The 16,488-nt window shown below is 43.1% G+C and overlaps 4 protein-coding genes across 5 annotated transcripts; 2 read left to right on the plus strand and 2 right to left on the minus strand.

The window, feature by feature from the left end:
* The first annotated feature begins 10 nt into the window (after positions 1-10).
* On the plus strand, positions 11-2,157 carry vbp1 (von Hippel-Lindau binding protein 1). Its single transcript, XM_085906067.1, has 6 exons — positions 11-177; positions 806-930; positions 1,009-1,075; positions 1,139-1,237; positions 1,311-1,449; positions 1,564-2,157. The coding sequence occupies exons 1-6, from the start codon at positions 100-102 to the stop codon at positions 1,638-1,640; spliced, it is 585 nt and encodes a 194-aa protein (XP_085762193.1). The 5' UTR covers positions 11-99; the 3' UTR covers positions 1,641-2,157.
* Positions 1,778-12,138, minus strand: LOC147060388 (ras-related protein Rab-39B). Its single transcript, XM_085906064.1, has 6 exons — positions 11,133-12,138; positions 10,943-11,037; positions 6,871-7,002; positions 5,125-5,399; positions 4,383-4,563; positions 1,778-3,704 (listed from the first exon to the last, which is right to left on the minus strand). The coding sequence occupies exons 4-6, from the start codon at positions 5,337-5,339 to the stop codon at positions 3,459-3,461; spliced, it is 642 nt and encodes a 213-aa protein (XP_085762190.1). The 5' UTR covers positions 5,340-5,399; positions 6,871-7,002; positions 10,943-11,037; positions 11,133-12,138; the 3' UTR covers positions 1,778-3,458.
* Positions 7,430-10,650, plus strand: LOC147060389 (ras-related protein Rab-38). 2 transcript variants are annotated; one of them, XM_085906062.1, is made up of 5 exons: positions 7,430-7,615; positions 8,453-8,675; positions 9,455-9,585; positions 9,645-9,794; positions 10,098-10,650. In XM_085906062.1, the coding sequence occupies exons 2-5, from the start codon at positions 8,480-8,482 to the stop codon at positions 10,293-10,295; spliced, it is 675 nt and encodes a 224-aa protein (XP_085762188.1). In that variant the 5' UTR covers positions 7,430-7,615; positions 8,453-8,479; the 3' UTR covers positions 10,296-10,650. The 2 variants fall into 2 exon arrangements, with proteins under 2 accessions (XP_085762188.1, XP_085762189.1); XM_085906063.1 differs by lacking the exon at positions 7,430-7,615 and having other exon boundaries at positions 8,593-8,675; positions 9,256-9,585.
* Positions 12,139-12,274: 136 nt separating the features above from the next.
* On the minus strand, positions 12,275-15,597 carry rasl11a (RAS-like, family 11, member A). The gene is made up of 8 exons (XM_085906061.1): positions 15,338-15,597; positions 14,554-14,610; positions 14,396-14,478; positions 13,886-13,926; positions 13,700-13,829; positions 12,924-12,999; positions 12,717-12,793; positions 12,275-12,648 (listed from the first exon to the last, which is right to left on the minus strand). The coding sequence occupies exons 1-8, from the start codon at positions 15,459-15,461 to the stop codon at positions 12,502-12,504; spliced, it is 735 nt and encodes a 244-aa protein (XP_085762187.1). The 5' UTR covers positions 15,462-15,597; the 3' UTR covers positions 12,275-12,501.
* Between the last annotated feature and the right edge of the window lie 891 nt (positions 15,598-16,488).

Below are 16,488 nucleotides of genomic sequence, written 5' to 3' on the forward strand. Positions count from 1 at the left end.
CATCTAGAGGGAGCCATCGAATCTCTTGTAACATATCGAAGGAACGAAAGCAAGGAGGGAGGGAGGAAGGAAGGGAGTAAACTAGAGCCTCACCCCACGATGGCGGCCACCATAGACAGCAATGCCGTCCAGGCACCCAAGAAAAAGCATCTCGGTATCCCCGAAGCAGTGTTCGTGGTACGTGAGCCCTGGGCCGTCTCGCGTGTTTCATGAGCGGAGCCTGAGCAGTTGGACTGAGGATGGCTTTTCTCGGTGCTCGTCGGAAGCGTTTTGGAAGCGTCATGCTAACACAAAGCTAGCTCGCTAACATACATCTCAAAAGTGTGCGACAGACCACCACTTCCATTTACGGGCTTGAAACTTTAGTGTTGTTCAAGCGATGCTGTGCGCTTCTCTCAATGTTCTTTATGCAAATTAACATATTGCAAGCTACGTTTAAATTCAGAATCGTACATGAGCACCGTCAAGAATCCATTCACAGTCATTATTATAAAAATTGAAATACCTATAGGAGAAATGAAGCGGTATATTTGTGTTGCACGGCAGAGGAGGTGGCTAAGAATATAGAGATTGCCAAAAATATATGAATTGAATTAATGAGATATTTGTTAGCAATCAGGTATGCAGATTGTTTAATTTGTTAGCGATGTGATTGAATAACATTAAAAACAAAAACCTCTTTGGAAGTCCTTTCAATAAAAAATGGATGCTACTAAAATATTGCTTGTTTTAACATAAAATATTCAAACTAAGAAAAAGAGTTACCCGCAAATAGGAATAAGAACTTAATCAATGTATTTTGCAGGAGGACGTCGACTCATTCATGAAGCTGCCCGGCAACGAGAAGGCGGACTCGGCTCTGAGAAGACTGGATGAGCAGTACCAAAAGTACAAATACATGGAAGTCAACCTATCACAGAAGAAGCTCAGGTAGGTGGAAAACGAGGCGCCGAGGTGAGGTCTTCCCTTCCTCCTCCCTGACCTAATCAGTCCTCCACTGGGTTTCAGGTTGAGAAACCAGATCCCGCAGATCAGACAGACGCTAGAAATCCTGCGACACATGCAAAAGAAGAAGGTACGTTTGACTTTTTCCGCCCGCCATGATGGTCTTGTAATTCACTTTTGTTCTCATCACCAGGACACCACAGAGCCTTTGGAAACACACTTCATGTTAGCCGACAACGTTTACTGCAAGGCTTCGATACCGCCCACCGACAAAGTGTGCTTATGGCTCGGCGTAAGTCAACTTGGAAGGGGGGGGGGTATGGGTCGTCCTCACCTGAGCTGGTTGTGTGGACTACACCTCACAGGCAAACGTCATGTTGGAGTACGACATTGACGACGCTCAGGCCCTGCTGGAGAAGAACCTGTGCACTGCCTCCCGGAATTTGGACACACTGGAGGAGGACTTAGATTTCCTGCGAGACCAGTTCACCACCACCGAAGTCAGTATCCTTCCATATGTATGTGTTGGTAACACTTTTGTGTGTTGTGTGTGTGTGCCCTTGTTGTTGGTTGTGTATGGTACCTTTTGGCCCTTGACCCACCCCGCGCTTACCTCAGACATGGCACGAGTCTACAACTGGGATGTAAAGAGGAGGAGCAGAGAGAGCCTCCTCAAATCATCAGAAAAATCTTAATCCAGATTCGATGAAACACGGCCCCCCTCTCACCCCACCGCCAATGATTTTTCTCTTCAATCAGAATGTGAGACGGATCGAGGGCCACGTTTGTTTTCAGATCCGAATGAACAAATGAGACTTTTTCAGTTGATTACTGGGAGGGGGCGGGGGAGGTGATCTTATGCTTGTGCTCCTTCTCCAACTATTTTTACGGTTTTTTTCTTTGGACTATTTATTTGTCTATCGTTAAAACACCAAGAGCAGCAGTGGGCCATTAGACAAAACTGAAGTTTGTCACTTGGCAATCTTTCAGTACATGACACATTAGTATCCAAAGTAAAAACAAATAATAATAAAAAAAAATTGAGCTAGGCGGAGACACCAGACACTCGATGCAGAATGTTCTACTCGGCACATTTTTGCTATCCTAAGACGAGGCAAGCAAATGTGTGTATGCGTTGAAGCGAGGCTGTGTGCTTTGATTGGGAAGAGTTGAAAACAATGTCAACAGGTCAAATAAAAGATTAGGAACATGCCTGTGCTGCTCCTTGTGTCCTAATATAAAATCAGACTTCCATGCATCATGTCCAGTGATTTATTTCAGAGACTATCTGAGCTTTTCAAGACAGATGACTCATTTCAGCAGCGATTGGCTACCTGTACCTTTCTGGTTAACTTCTAGGTGATGATGTCAGAGCCAGGTGGCTAATGGTTAAGCTAACCACATGACACGATTAGTTGGGATACATCAAAAATGGCCCCAAAGTGCATTCTCAGTTTTCAGATAGTGCAAGTACATGGCTGAAACAGGATGTTAGGATGATGATATGGGCAAAAAGGTTGAAAGAAAACACTTTACAGGTGGACATCATGGGGGACTTGGTGTTAGGGGGTAAAATTAGACTTGGAATGGCAAACATAATGAGGGGTGATCCGATGTGGCTACCAATGGGCACTTGGTTAGATTGACTACTGAAGTGAGCGAAGTGAAAGTCAACCCTTTAATTTTCTTTGTTGCAATGTTCTGTGCAGCCCAACTAGTCAAAATTGTGTTCTGATTGTTTTGTTTGTGGAATAGAGATTAAAGAGGCAAAATCCACTTTTCATCCATCTCAGGGAGTGGCCATTTTGGCCATTTTCTGAAAATGACGTCACAGCCAATCACAACTCACCAGTTATCTAAAGCTGAGCCGTGATTGGTTGTCACCTGAAGAAACTGACAGTTGACAGTGGCAAAATGAGATGAATTTAAAAAATAAATCAATAAAAAACTGTTAAATTTTGCTGCTTAACTCATATTCCACAAATGTAATCTTAACAACACATACAGCATATAGGAATAAAAACTTTTGGGGATGACTTTTTCTTTAAGCTATTGTCTCTTTTGGTATTCAGCCTTGGCTTTCTCTTTCAATATTGGCCAGAAATGTTCAATGAGAAGTGAAAGTACATGGTGATGGACACACCAAAAATTGGGGACGGGGGGCTGAATAGTGACTGCATGCCATCTGGACCAACATTGCATGGTGGTACTCTTGTGGAAGTGTTTTAGTTGCTTCCAAGTCCCATGTAAGTTTCCACCGAATCTCGACGAGTTTTCTGGCTTGCAATGCGGTTTCGCTCAAGGAGTCCTTCCAAGTGGCTCCAATTTGTGTGTCATGATGGAATTGCATACTGAATGAGGAGACCCACTTGAATTGTGGGAGCCCGGACAAGGGTCTGTACTTCATTAATAGTTGAGACGTGTCTTTCTCCACTCGCGTCAAAAACTCAGCTGTGCTTCCGCCGACTTGCCCCGGAAGAGCAAAAAGGTGTCCTCCGCCTCGTAGCCGCACATCAGCAGAGACAGCGGCGGTCGCTTTTGGTCACCTCCTCGGAGGAGTGAACCACGTTTGGGACGAAGCCGCTCTTGACGCCCTCCCAGCCTTCCTGGATGCTGATGTCTCCAGAGCGCACCAGGGCGAAGATGTCTTTGGTCAACTCGGTGAAGGCACGCTCCACGTTGATAGCGTCGCGCGCCGACGTTTCGATGTAGCGCATGCCGTACACCCCCGCCAGCCTCTCGGCCTCCTGCCGGCTCACCTGCAACGTTGGCCGAGGAGAAAAGTTGGCCTCTATCACACAAACTTTACATGGTGTTCATTTTGACTGTAGAGATGGGTGTCCATATTAACTTTTTCTTTCACTTCCTGTATTTCAAGACAGTCAAGTTTGCAGCTAAAAGGTGCCCAACACTTTTTTTTTTTTTTACTTCACAATACATTCACTATAAAAAAAAAAAATGGCTCCATTCTGCTGAATAATCAAAATAAGTATTACCGTAAAGTTCGGACTATAAGCAGTGACTTTTTTCACAAATTTTGAACCCGGAATCAGAAGTTATAGCTGGTGCGGTTTATAATCTGAAAATTACGGTATATATTATAAACAGTTTATTTATTTTTAAGTTTAATCAGTACCTGCCACCATTTCAAGTGTCTCTGATAAACCCCAAACACAATTCAGATGTTACGGTAGGCTGACATGGACAAATGTTTTCAATTCTAGCGTAAATCTGAAGGGACTTTGACAACTCTGATTAGTCTTTGAAACGACATATGCTGTTCTTTCTATGATGAGCAATTTAATGTTTTCATATAAACGTTTAGAATTGCGGGTGTGTGGACTTTCATTATGTACTGTAAGTAGAGTGTGCAAGTTGTTGTGTGACAATTATGTGCACTACTTCCCCATTTTTGCAACGGGCGAGTCGTCACGCACCTGTCGCTGAGCGTCCAGGTCGCATTTATGGCCCACCAGTAGGAAGACGATGCGGTGCGGCTGCACGTGACTGCGAGCCTCCTCCAACCACTCGTGCACGTTCTGGAAGGAGCGGCGGTTGGTGATGTCAAACAGGAGCAGCCCTCCCACCGAGTTACGGTAGTACGCTCGAGTGATGGACCTGCGGGCGACACATTTCGTAGGCCATTGGAACACTACTTGTGTTTTCTACATTCACGTTTGGCTACATGTGTTGCACAACCATTTGTGTTCAAATATCCATATTCATACAGTGACGTGTTTCTGGATATAAAAAGTGTTTCTTGGTTCTATCGAATATTTTGGATTATACCATCATGTTACGTATTGTTTACATGTTTGGTATTGTTTTTCTTGTGTCGACAAATTGAAGTGTCCTGAAAGGTGCCTACAAAAAAAAAAAAGAGATTAGCTCAAGCATTTATGTATATTTATGTACAGTATGTAACTCCAACTTCCATTTGTTGATTTTGTCATTTTAAAAAGAGCTTGTTTGCTTGTAGGAAGGAGCAAACACTTAAGGTGGTAATTCGAGTTTTCACACCTCCAGGGTGTTTTTTGCCTTGTGTTATGTACACCTTTCCTCACGTCATTCAACCATGACTTATTTTCTGGCGTGGTTTAGTTAGCAGGCGTCGGCAACCTTTCTTTTTTTAGTGTCGGGCTGAGTAAATTCAATGATGACTATACAGATGTGGCCCACCTGAAACGCTCCTGGCCGGCGGTGTCCCAAATCTGCAACTTAATCCGCTTGCCCGGCTCGATCTCCACCAGTCGAGAGAAGAAGTCCACGCCCACCGTGGGATCCGACACCTGAGCGAAGCGTCCCTCTGTGAAGCGTCGGATCAGACACGACTTGCCCACGGTTGAGTCGCCGATCACGATGAGCCTGAACTGATACAGCCAGATGGCCTCCATGACTCGCCTCTGCTCGACTCGGCTGTCGCTCTGTCGCTCGACCGGTTTTGTCTTTTCCGTCTGCGGAGGCGGGAGCATTCCGTGAAGCGAGGGAGAGAGAGAGAGAACAACTGTAATCACCAGCTCATGTTGAAATATTCATTTGTCATTATTCAATGTGCCTTGAGGTACAAGTCAATCGACCACACTCACTTCACTCTTATCTCAAATGATATTTTCCCTTTGAAATCAATTGAAATGCCATTCATCTAAAAAAAAAAGTCCTGTGCAGTTTATTTTATATTTTTAAAAAAAATCTACAATGGCATAATTAAATAGAATACTAGGGTCAACCATTTTTTTGCTTTGGTTTAATGGTCATTATGCTGTTCCTTCTGATAGGCATACCTTGGCCACTTGGAGGCAGTATATGAAACACTCTTCTTTATGACATACTAATATTAGTCATTTTTCAGTCAGTATTGCTCTACTATCTGTCTGTGTTGCACCACCATTTGTGTTCAAATATTTCTTGATTAAGAAATAACACTGCAAAACGGAAGCAATTTGTTGGCTCTTGTATCTGCTTTTGCATTGTTTGCTAGCCAAACAGACTTTTTTCAAGCAAAGCTGTTCTGAAGAGAAAATAGAAAAACACATGAAGTTACTCCTATCTGAAAATCTATATGGTACATGGACACAAAAGGCAAAATTATGAAGATATACATTTCACCTCTTCTACAAGAAGTGAAATGTATTCTGGTCCACACTGGAGAATGTTTGTTCATTGGATTCCACAAGGGACTTCCCCAAAATGTTCCCACATGGTTGAGAAGCAATGAAGAATTCAATTTACCAAAAGGTGTGCAATATTTCAATATGCTCGTAGAAGCAGTTAGTGGCGCTTTGCACACAGGTTATGCAATAACTCTCAGTGCTTGCATGCTATTAAGGCTTATAAAAACACAATCCATCCACCTGACAAAAAACAAAACTACACTCTTGTGCTTTTCATTCCAAGGAGTTTTTGGACATTTTAATACTTGACCGGTGCCCCCACTGGCCCTGAATGTGTGACCTTCCCAAACATGGGATTCCAGTCTCAAGCATTTGACTTGTATTTGTGAGTTGTATGGGTGCTTTCAACAAAATTGAAGAATACCAAATAAATTGGCATTGTTAGTCATTCGACTCATGCAGAGAAATATTAGTAGTTGAAGGCATAATAAAAAAAAAAGGTGTTTTCCTCACGAGTGAGATAATGACTACAGCCTACTACTGACCCCCCTCCACACACACTACTGTCTTCTATTACTGCATAGAATTTCTGCATGCTATGTCTTCCACAACTCTTTTCTGGGCACAAATAGAATAAATGGGATGCACTAGTGAAACAACCGCAACCTACTAGGTAAAAGTACGTGAGAACTTTTGTTAGTTCAATTTCTTTTGCCCACTACTGACATCCACATCTGTACAGTGTGCACATGGTTGATCTACTAGTGTGCTGTAGTGAAAGTTAGCAGATGGCGAGAAAAAAAAAATCTTTCACCTCCTGACAGAACAGGTGCACGAAACGCAATGGAGCCACTTGAGCCAACTGCTGGAGGTGATGACAGGGGCGGCCGTGTAGGCCCCGAAGTTCCAAGCTGGACTGATGCCTTCGTTGCTGCTCCTGCCGTTGCTGCAAAAGATACGACAAGGGCACTTAAACGTTGACAATCACTTGGCACGGCAAACTCGCACAGTCATCCGCATGTCATGCGTCCACGGGCCAGGGAAATGGCAGCGATAGCAGCATCATAACGCCTGACTCATCCCGCATCAGTACCACTACCGTAAAGAACCGTCGTGAGGCGCAACGCGGAAGTCAAACTCGACAAAAATAATCGGAATATTTTAAGAAATAAAACAAACTAAATAAAAATCAATTTTGCAGAATACGCTGTATATACATTTGTTCTAATGGCATCACAATTAGTATGTGGATAAAAACGGGCGGATTTCAAATGCAAAACAAATTAAAAATAGCGCATGATTTCTGAGCGGACCCGGAAGTATACATACTGCTGGAATATGTAGTTTCCCACCGCACTTGAACGTTTGTCTGACAGACAGTGGGCGTGGCCTTGACATAGGACTTGCACACAAACCGCAGGCTAAATAGATAATAAAATTACATCTCCATTTTGTCTCTTTCACTTGGTGCGAGGAGCAACTTTACTTCTTCTTTTTCTTCTACTGCTTCATCATCTTTTTGGAACTCGCAAACTTTTGCAAGTAGAATCAACATAAAAGTAAGTTTGCAATCGACAACACTATAATTACAGCGCTACTTTGACTTACGAGTGGAATTTACCAACACGTAACTCAATTTACTTGTACATAAAATTAAAGTTCGTCATCGAAATTAATTGAATTGTTGTGAATTGTTCTAAGCTCCCTCACCATTCCAAAAATAGACTTTTTTGGTCCTGTTATTTGTAAAGAAAATAGCTCCTGTTAAAAACACAAGTGATTTTTATAAACTCATTTAAGTGAAGACAAGATGAAAATCACATCAACACCAAAAGTGTTGGCCAAGTGGCCAAATCTTTTCTGGCCTATATGGACACGTACTGGGTACTGCCACTGAATAGTTTCCACTGTACAGTGGCGTGCAAAAAGGGGAGGGGGGGGGGCAGTGGGGCGGCGGCCCTCTGCATCAACTGTAACAGTGCTATACATTTGTTCACTGACTTAGACATTGCCACCACTGTCACTTGTGACTTTCTTTTTTTTCCATTTGTCCGCCGAAGCTTACTCGTATTGTAAAATTTTAGTTTGCAAAAATATAAATAAATCAATCAACCAAGTGAAATAAATATTCATAACCTTCTACCAATTAGCTAGGTAGCATGGTTAACATTGGTTGCTTTCGACACTGACGTTACTTCGCAAAGCAAAAGTAGCGCCTTCAATGGAAATATTGACCAAGATATTTCAAAATCCAAACTTTGAGCTCTAATTACAGGAGCGTAAAGTGCTAGTTTCGCTATCAGACCATCACAATGAAATACGATTGTATTTGCTCTTCAAAATGTGATTCCCTTGTCATGAGGGGAATTCTAAGAGTCGTCGTTGTCACCTCGCAGAGGCGTCGCAACAACCGAGCCCCGGCCATGCAGCCGCAGCAGCGTCTCCTCAAAGTGCTGGTGATCGGCGACCTAGGGGTGGGCAAGACCTCCATCATCAAGCGCTATGTGCACCAGGTGTTCTCCCAGCATTACCGGGCCACCATTGGCGTGGACTTTGCTCTCAAAGTACTCCAGTGGGACCATGGCACAGTGGTGCGTTTGCAGCTGTGGGATATTGCTGGTATGTTGCGCCAACATTTTCAACTCTATAATGTGGTGCTGGTGAATAAAGTTTAAGAAAGTAATTCAATTAAATGTGAAGAATTGGACCTGCATTGTAATTCATTCACTTCAACTCCTTTTGGTGTCAATGACTTGGCCACTGGAGGGCAGTATAGAATAGTCATGAAATAAACAAAGAAGACTTTCACAACTACGAAGTGAGTTAGTGAGTTAGTTGCTTTTAGTAGAGGAAGAAGAAAACGTCTGTGAGTATTTTATGAAGTATTATTACGAATACCCTAAAGTGACAACAGTGTTATTTATTAGCCTGTTAGCATTAAGCTGGTGGAGGACAAAGATTTTGAAATATACAATGTATAACTGTTGTCTGTTTTATTTTGTGTGTCAACTTTAGGGAGTTACGTAAAACAGCTTGAAGCCTTTTTCGGAATTGTTCACTAACTGCCTACATTGAGAATTTTTGTTTGTTCAATTTTTAGTCAAAGCAAAAGAAGATACTGACGTTATATTGTCTGGAGTTGAGCGGTGGTAGGCCACATAACAGAAGGTTTTTTTTTTTGTTTTGTTTTTTTAAACAGGCTTGCTGCTCACATCATGCGGAGCACGTTAACATCCACCATAGAGCCTCGTCTATACATTGGCCAAACATTCAACAAAAGATGCATTTTTTCCTAAATGAATAAATGTGGAAATCACGTGACTGTTTCCATGATCATTTGGGGTGTAGATCTACTTTGTATACAATGAAAACCTCATCCTCCCTTCTTTCACACAAAGGACAAGAGAGATACGGCAACATGACTCGTGTTTACTACAAAGAGGCCGTCGGCGCGCTGGTGGTCTTTGACATGACCCGCATCTCCACTTTTCAGGCTGTCCTCAAGTGGAAAGGAGACTTGGACTCCAAGGTGAAACAAATAAGAGGAAAAATTGGCAGGAACTTTGCTCATTTTCTTATTGTTATTAGGTTGCCTTGAGCAACGGGAGGCCGGTTCCGGCTGTCCTGTTGGCTAACAAGTGTGACCAGCGGCGTCTCGGTTTGTGTCCCAAACTCCCCAAACTGGAGAACTTCTGCAGGGATTACGGCTTTGTGGATTGGTTTGAAACCTCAGCCAAGGTAAATTTAGCAGATCACTACTGCTAAAATAGTTTTTCATTTGACTAAAACATTATTCAAGTTGATCATATAGAGTGGATATAAAAAGAAATAAACATGTCGAGGAAAGCCTGCTAGAACATCTGAACTTTATCCTGTGATCATCAGAGGTATTTTAAAAAGTAGCAGGTTATCACGGCTCACAATAATGGTGGCAAAAGTTTTGAAACATAGAGTCTCGTTTCTTTCAATCCCTCAAACCTGGCATTGGACTTTTTATAAACGTATATTCATGAGGGTTTGGGAAATGTGCTCCGTTCCCAGGACGACACCAACATCGACGCGGCTATCTTGTGCTTGATAAAGAACATCATGGCGGCCGAGGACGAGCGGGCGTCCAGGAGCGAGACCGACGGCGGTATCTTAGTGCTGCCGCGCTTGGACTACGACGCTGGCGATAGGCCGCTGTCCGGATGCTCCAAATGTTCCGGATTCAAGACTCGGGACAAACGTGGCGATTAAGTCTCAAACAAGAGACTGACGGGACATTTGAATGACGCTTCTCATCCTGAGTGGCGCAAAGATTTGAATGCAGCCGGTACCTTGAGACACCAGCGGCACTTTTGATCCGCGCCTCTAGATGGCGCAAGTAAACTTCACAATAGCAATTCACGCTTACTTGCAGTGGAAGGAAGGACTACATCAGTAGGTAACGCTATTGCACCATTAAGTTGCTTTGTTTTACAAAAGAAGAAGGTTGGGGGTTTTTTGCGCGGACATTTTCTACATTTGCAATTTATATGCACAGCAAATCTTATTAGTGTGTGTAAAATTATCGTAGAAAACCTTTTGGATGTTTTTTTTAATGGGGGGGGGGGGGGGGGGGATTACAGATTAATTGCTTTTCCATTAATTTCAAATAACCACAAACGAGTTATTGTGTTTCTCGTTAACATGCTCTGTTTAATATTAGTTTCGTAAGATCCACCAGCTGACGCAACGTCTTGCATTCGTGCAAAAACAATAACCGTTTTTAATTTCTAATAGCGACCGAGATCAGGGAGTAAGAATTGAATGAATGATTGCTGAGGCGCTGTCACTAATTTCTTACTTTGTAATTTTTTAGTGGGAATGTAGCTGCTGATAAACAAATTTCAAATCCAACTTACCTTTCCAATAAAAAATCAAACTGCTCGCTGGCTGACTTCATTTCGGCTTTATGTCCCAGACTGCATGGTGGGAAGGGGAAGAAATGCGTTGCCTCCTGGGAATGGCAAAAAAAATAGACACGACATAAGATCGGGTCAAAGTCGAAATCTTTGAAAGTCACTGTTGATATATTTATTTACAGACTGTTACCTTTGAACTCCTTTTTCTTCTTATCATTTGTTTTTTTTTTTCCCTCTCTCTCGAATTTTTCCAGTCGGAATCTCACACCTTGCAATCATGCTCAGGAGGCTGCGCCTCTTCACTTCCTGGTTCCTCCAAAACAAACACACGCGCGCATGCACACAGCTGGCTTGTGTCAGCCACGCCGTTTCTCGATGAAGTGTTCCCACAACTCGGAAAGCAGATGCATGCTTTTGCTTTTTGACTTGAGCTCTCCTTGGTCTTTTATCCTTCCTGGCAACAGTGAAAGAGATGCTGAGTGAAGAAGTGGCAGTAAAACAGGCCCAAAATCCAGATGGCAGGGCGGTAGACAATTTGCGTACGAGGTGTTATTTCATAAAATGCGAGACTGCTGCCGCTAAACCTCTTTTCCCCAAAGTTCTGATAAACACACGTTTCTTCTTTTTATTGCTGGCGCTTAATATCTTGGCCCAAAAAGGCAACATTTTAGGAGCGCTCCATTCCAAATGTGACCTCATAAAAGTCACATTAGCTGCCCTCTAATAAATGCAAACCGCACGTCCAGTTTATCTGCATTCTTTTAGTGGAACCCGGCTGCCCTTTTGGAGTCAAAGGGAAAAAAAGGTCACCATTTGGGGTCACGTGTATGAGCGTGTGCAATGAAGGGTTAACGGAGGAAGCTCAGCAGGCCAGACACATTCCAGATGAAAAAAAATAGCAATTTGGGGGGCCATTAAGGAGGTCATGAGAACAGCAGCTTGGGCGCACATGCATAGACACACACACACACACACACACACACACACACACACATGCCATTGAAAATGTTTGCCTGCGATCGGGAAGCGCCAGCAGCGTGAGATGAGCTGACAGCGAGTAACGTTGACTGTTTTCATTGGATGGGCCGGTCCAAACCAAAAAGTGGAAGACCAGTTTGATTTCAGACTTGTCACTCGAGAGTGTTTTGTTCTGCTCAATTTTCCGCTCTAGCCTCAGAGCACACAATATGATCAAGGTCACGTCTATTTTTTTATCATATGCCATCATCTTTGAAGCTTTTTCCATTTGAGATAAAAAAAAAAAAAAAAAGTTTTTAACTGCATCAGGTTTTTGATCGAAAGAAAAATGGAATTAAAACACACCCCAAGCTATTTTGATTGAGCTCCTTTTGTTTTAGAGAAGACAAAAAGTAGTGAACAGTTGTCATCCTCGCAGGCCGGAAATATGCCGGCTCACGGCTTCGTCCAGAACCTCAGCAAAAGGAAAGTTCACATGATTATCGATCCCGCTGGCTGATGCCGAAAGATTGTGCTTTTGAGAAAATACTGAGAGTAATGTCTCGGGACGCCTCCGTGACGACGTGGTTTCTTGCGACTCATCAGAGAGCGGTTGCCGATTTGACTTTGGAGGAGAGGACCTGCCTGAATCTCCTCTTCAGCTCCTGCATATTGGGAGATTTGGGCCGGGCCAGGTGGAGGCCTCCTCGACGTTTCTCGCCGTTGCCTCCCCCCAACGCTCGGGACACCTGTGCCACGGACATCACGTGACAAACCAAAACAAAAATCGCCGTGGCGTCGGGAGATGAGTTCCCACCTCGTGGCACAGCTGCAGGAAGGCTGTGTGGACACCTTCGTGGTTTTCCCTGGCTGAGGCTTCGAAGTAAGCGCCCCCTGCGGGAAGGAGCAGGATTCACGTTAATGTTCACCACCGCAAATTTTGATCAACGCACTTTCAATACATACTTTACTCATCCCGTGATAGGACAACATCTAGCAAAAATGAGCAGTAGGCGGGTCCCACCTAGAGAGGACGCTAACGTCTCGCCTTCATCCGTCGGCACTTGTCGGGCTCGAAGCAGGTCGCTTTTGTTGCCGATCTGCAGCAGATTACACAGATTAACGGGATTATCAACAGTTCACCTGCGGCAAGTGACACAATTCCCCATCGGTCAGGGAGGCCAATGAACGCAATTTTTTGTTTTATTTTGAAGCCGGCTCTTGTATTGCCTAGTGGCATGATGACTTGCTAGACTTTCTACCCTCTTGAGATTTCAATTTGCATTATTCCAATTTTCATTATCATCACATAGTTGCTATCAATATCACCCGAACGGCGTCCCAAAATAATCCACTCGCCAGCTGTATATAGATACATATATATTATATGTATATATATAATATGTGTGTGTGTGTGTGTGTGTATATATATATATATATATATATATATATATATATATATATATATATATATATATATATATATATATATATATTTATTTATTTATTTTTTTTACTTATTTATTTATTTATTTATGTATTTATTTATTCATGTATTTATTCATGTATTTATTTATTTATTTATTTATTTATTTATTCATTAATTTATTTATTTATTTAATATATATTTTTTAAATTTATTAATTTAATGATCTGCTGTTGCCCACTGCCTAATTTACCTGGCAACAGTGAAATAAGGACACTAGCTTTTTTTTTTTTGTGGTGTTTTATACATAAGGGTGTAAGTACAAAATCGATTTAAAACAACAGCACCGGGTGGTATCCGAACTTGTCACTGACCAGGATGACGGGAATGTTTCCCGAGGGGTGTATTCGTCTGACGTGCTGGTACAAAGGTTGGATGGTGCGATAGCTGCTGTGGTCCGTGATGGAGAAGACCAGCACGTAACCGTCGGCCCAGTAGATGGACCTGCTGGTTGAAAGCTTGTAAACAGAGTGCTCGCAAAGACAACACGCGTGCCTGACCTGTTGATCTGCTCCTGGCAGTAGAGGCCCTCGGCGTCATCCTGCGCACAAACAATCATCAAGTGTTTGGGAGTGACAGCGCAGAGGACATGTCTGTGGAGGGTAGGGTAGCAAAATTACAGGAACTTTTCAAAGGAATTAATTTATGGAAGATGACAGAAAGGTAGCAAGTTGAATCAAATGAGCCTGAAAGTGACAGAAAAGCCCTTGTGGTGGCAACAAAGTCACGGACAGTCGTTCATGCCACTAGGAGGGGCTTCCTCAGACCCTCGTTATCTCGGCACCATAGGAAGCAAGCGTCTCCGAAGACCCGCTTTTCGTAAACACGTTGCTCTTCTTCAAGTGACGGAGTGCCACAGCCTGCCTGGCCTAGCATCGCATCGTATCCTGTCGCTTCACACAGACATTCCTGACCTCACTTGGAGATAAGGGTGCAAGAACGGAAACTGGCAAGAAGCTTATCTGCCAAGCGTTGCCAACTATGACCGACGAGAAGCAGGCAGCGCGTACCTGCAGAGCCACGCAAGGCGTGTCCTGGATCTGAAGTGACACCTCCTCACCGTCCAGGGTGACTTTTCTGGAGTAGAGCGCTCCTGCAAGGCCAAGAAGCAGAAGAATGAAATGATACTCTCAGCGCAAGGATAAGAAGGAAGAGTGGTGGAATTTACCTGTGTTGGCTTCATAGTCTCCAATAAAGCGTTTTGTCAGAAACCTGACAATAAGAGCTGGAAAAAAAAAAACAAGTGGGAGAGCCAGCTTTTAGAAAACAAGCTGCGTTGACCTACGTGCCACCATTTGTTGTTATCTAGGCAGGAATTTCCCTTTTTAGGACGAGTCTAAAATAAACAGGTTCAAAGTCCCAAGTGGAAGAATGAGGCAAAATGCAAAAAGAAAATACCAATAACACACACAATAAAACAGGGGTGTCCAAAGCCAGTCTTTTGAAGGCTGGCAATTTGCATCAATTATGCTCAGGTCATGTAATTTATGTTTCAAAATAACTAATATGCAGTAATGTGTGGGAAAAAAAATATTTTGACTTCTGCAGTGTGTTTTTATACAGTACAATGCATTTTTTTCTTGTGAATGAAACATGTTTAGAAAAAAATGGATGGTTGGTTAGAATGATTCGTAAAAACAAGTCATTCAAGATAAGAACTTGGGAGCAGAATGACAAATTCGTATCTCAATGCACAACTATATATATATATATATATATATATATATATATATATATATATATATATATATATATATATTTTTTTTTTATTTAAATTTTTTTTTTTAATTTTTTTTTGAAGACTGTCAATGGCACTTGCATCATCAGCCTTTTCTGGAGGAGGCTTTGGACACCCCTGCAATAAGATAACAATAATCCTTGAGGAAGGAATTAATATGATCCTTCCCTTGCCGCACTCGAGCCCGGCTGGGAATTCAAACGTGCACGCTCACCAGTTTTGCCGACGTTGCTGGCCCCCAGCACCACGATCTTCACCGTCTTGTTGGGCACGCAGTCCGGTAGCGGGTACTCGGGGATGGGCACCAGCAGAAAGTTGGCGGAGCCGCTGTTGCTCATGGCTCCGGGTGCAGGGAAGGGGTCGCTCCAGCCAGCAGCATTGACCTCAGCTCCGTGTGGGAAAGAGACCACCCTCCTCCTCCTCTCTTTCCTCTTCTTCCTTCTCCTCCTCCTCCTCACAGCGTCAGCCCAGTATTCCCAGCTGGCCCCTGCGCTCTTATCCCTGGATCTGCTTCTGCTCCAGAGCGACACTCGAGAGCTGCGCCATACACATGCGGTAATGCCCCAAAAGCTGGAGAAAAGTGTCAACAGATCTCCAGGCCACTGCGCCTGGAGGCGGGTTTGTTCGCAATGGGCACCGCACTGGTCAGGAAGAAAGACGAGGAAGAAGAGGAGGAGGCAAACTTCATTCACTGGACCGCCCTCCCAGAAAAGTTATTTTCAAAGCCCATTTGAAGTTGATTCCAGAGGCGGTGCTAAGTGGTGGCCAGGGATTGTAATACATATTGAAATAAATAAGAAAGACTTGTCACAAATGATGGTATATTTTTAAATATGTTAAATGCTGCTTGAGCATACATAGGAAAACCTGAGAAGTAATTACGATGTGAATAGTCAAGCACGTATGAATGTGAATGGAATGGCTATGACGTGAGTGACGGAAATTGAGGCGTGCCCTGTCCAACGTGACAGTAGTAGTAAACAGGACAATTGAAATCATAAACATAGATGTAGAATATTTACATAGACTGGCAAGCAGCGGGTTTGCCATATTGGATGTGGCAGCTCATCCTGGTAAACCAGTCCAATTAAATCGACTGAACTTAAGAATCTAAAAATAATGTCTATCAAAGTGTTGAAACATGGTGGTTGCATCCTGCGTTGCGTCAGTTTTTTTATCGCTCCTTAGACAATGTGAAAATAATTATATGGCACAAAAGCTTCAAGTGTCTACAAGAAAACAAACTCTTAAAAGTCAAGAGAAAGCCCCCGAGAGCATCTGAACTTGCTGCTCCAAAAGATGGCAATAATGCCCTGACTCCCAATTAACACCAATTTGAATATCAGTGATTAATTCTGAACCCAT

The sequence above is a fragment of the Syngnathus leptorhynchus genome, chromosome 2 (genome assembly GCF_054491065.1).
Source record: "Syngnathus leptorhynchus isolate UIUO chromosome 2, UIUO_Slep, whole genome shotgun sequence".
NCBI lineage: Eukaryota > Metazoa > Chordata > Actinopteri > Syngnathiformes > Syngnathidae > Syngnathus > Syngnathus leptorhynchus.

What these genes read in the sequence shown, in the direction of transcription:
- vbp1 (XM_085906067.1), top strand. Translation starts at nt 100, where the DNA reads ATGGCGGCCACCATAGACAGCAATGCCGTCCAGGCACCCAAGAAAAAG. An exon ending in TCCCCGAAGCAGTGTTCGTG is followed by an intron (nt 178 to 805) that starts GTACGTGAGCCC and finishes TGTATTTTGCAG; the next exon opens with GAGGACGTCGACTCATTCAT. An exon ending in GACACATGCAAAAGAAGAAG is followed by an intron (nt 1,076 to 1,138) that starts GTACGTTTGACT and finishes TCTCATCACCAG; the next exon opens with GACACCACAGAGCCTTTGGA.
- LOC147060388 (XM_085906064.1), bottom strand. Translation starts at nt 5,339, where the DNA reads ATGGAGGCCATCTGGCTGTATCAGTTCAGGCTCATCGTGATCGGCGAC. An exon ending in GCCGGCCAGGAGCGTTTCAG is followed by an intron (nt 4,564 to 5,124) that starts GTGGGCCACATC and finishes TGTCGCCCGCAG; the next exon opens with GTCCATCACTCGAGCGTACT. An exon ending in ACCTGGACGCTCAGCGACAG is followed by an intron (nt 3,705 to 4,382) that starts GTGCGTGACGAC and finishes CCAACGTTGCAG; the next exon opens with GTGAGCCGGCAGGAGGCCGA.
- LOC147060389 (XM_085906062.1), top strand. Translation starts at nt 8,480, where the DNA reads ATGCAGCCGCAGCAGCGTCTCCTCAAAGTGCTGGTGATCGGCGACCTA. An exon ending in AAGGAGACTTGGACTCCAAG is followed by an intron (nt 9,586 to 9,644) that starts GTGAAACAAATA and finishes TATTGTTATTAG; the next exon opens with GTTGCCTTGAGCAACGGGAG. An exon ending in GGTTTGAAACCTCAGCCAAG is followed by an intron (nt 9,795 to 10,097) that starts GTAAATTTAGCA and finishes CTCCGTTCCCAG; the next exon opens with GACGACACCAACATCGACGC.
- rasl11a (XM_085906061.1), bottom strand. Translation starts at nt 15,461, where the DNA reads ATGAGCAACAGCGGCTCCGCCAACTTTCTGCTGGTGCCCATCCCCGAG. An exon ending in AGACTATGAAGCCAACACAG is followed by an intron (nt 14,479 to 14,553) that starts GTAAATTCCACC and finishes TTGGCCTTGCAG; the next exon opens with GAGCGCTCTACTCCAGAAAA. An exon ending in GACGTTAGCGTCCTCTCTAG is followed by an intron (nt 12,794 to 12,923) that starts GTGGGACCCGCC and finishes TCCTTCCCGCAG; the next exon opens with GGGGCGCTTACTTCGAAGCC.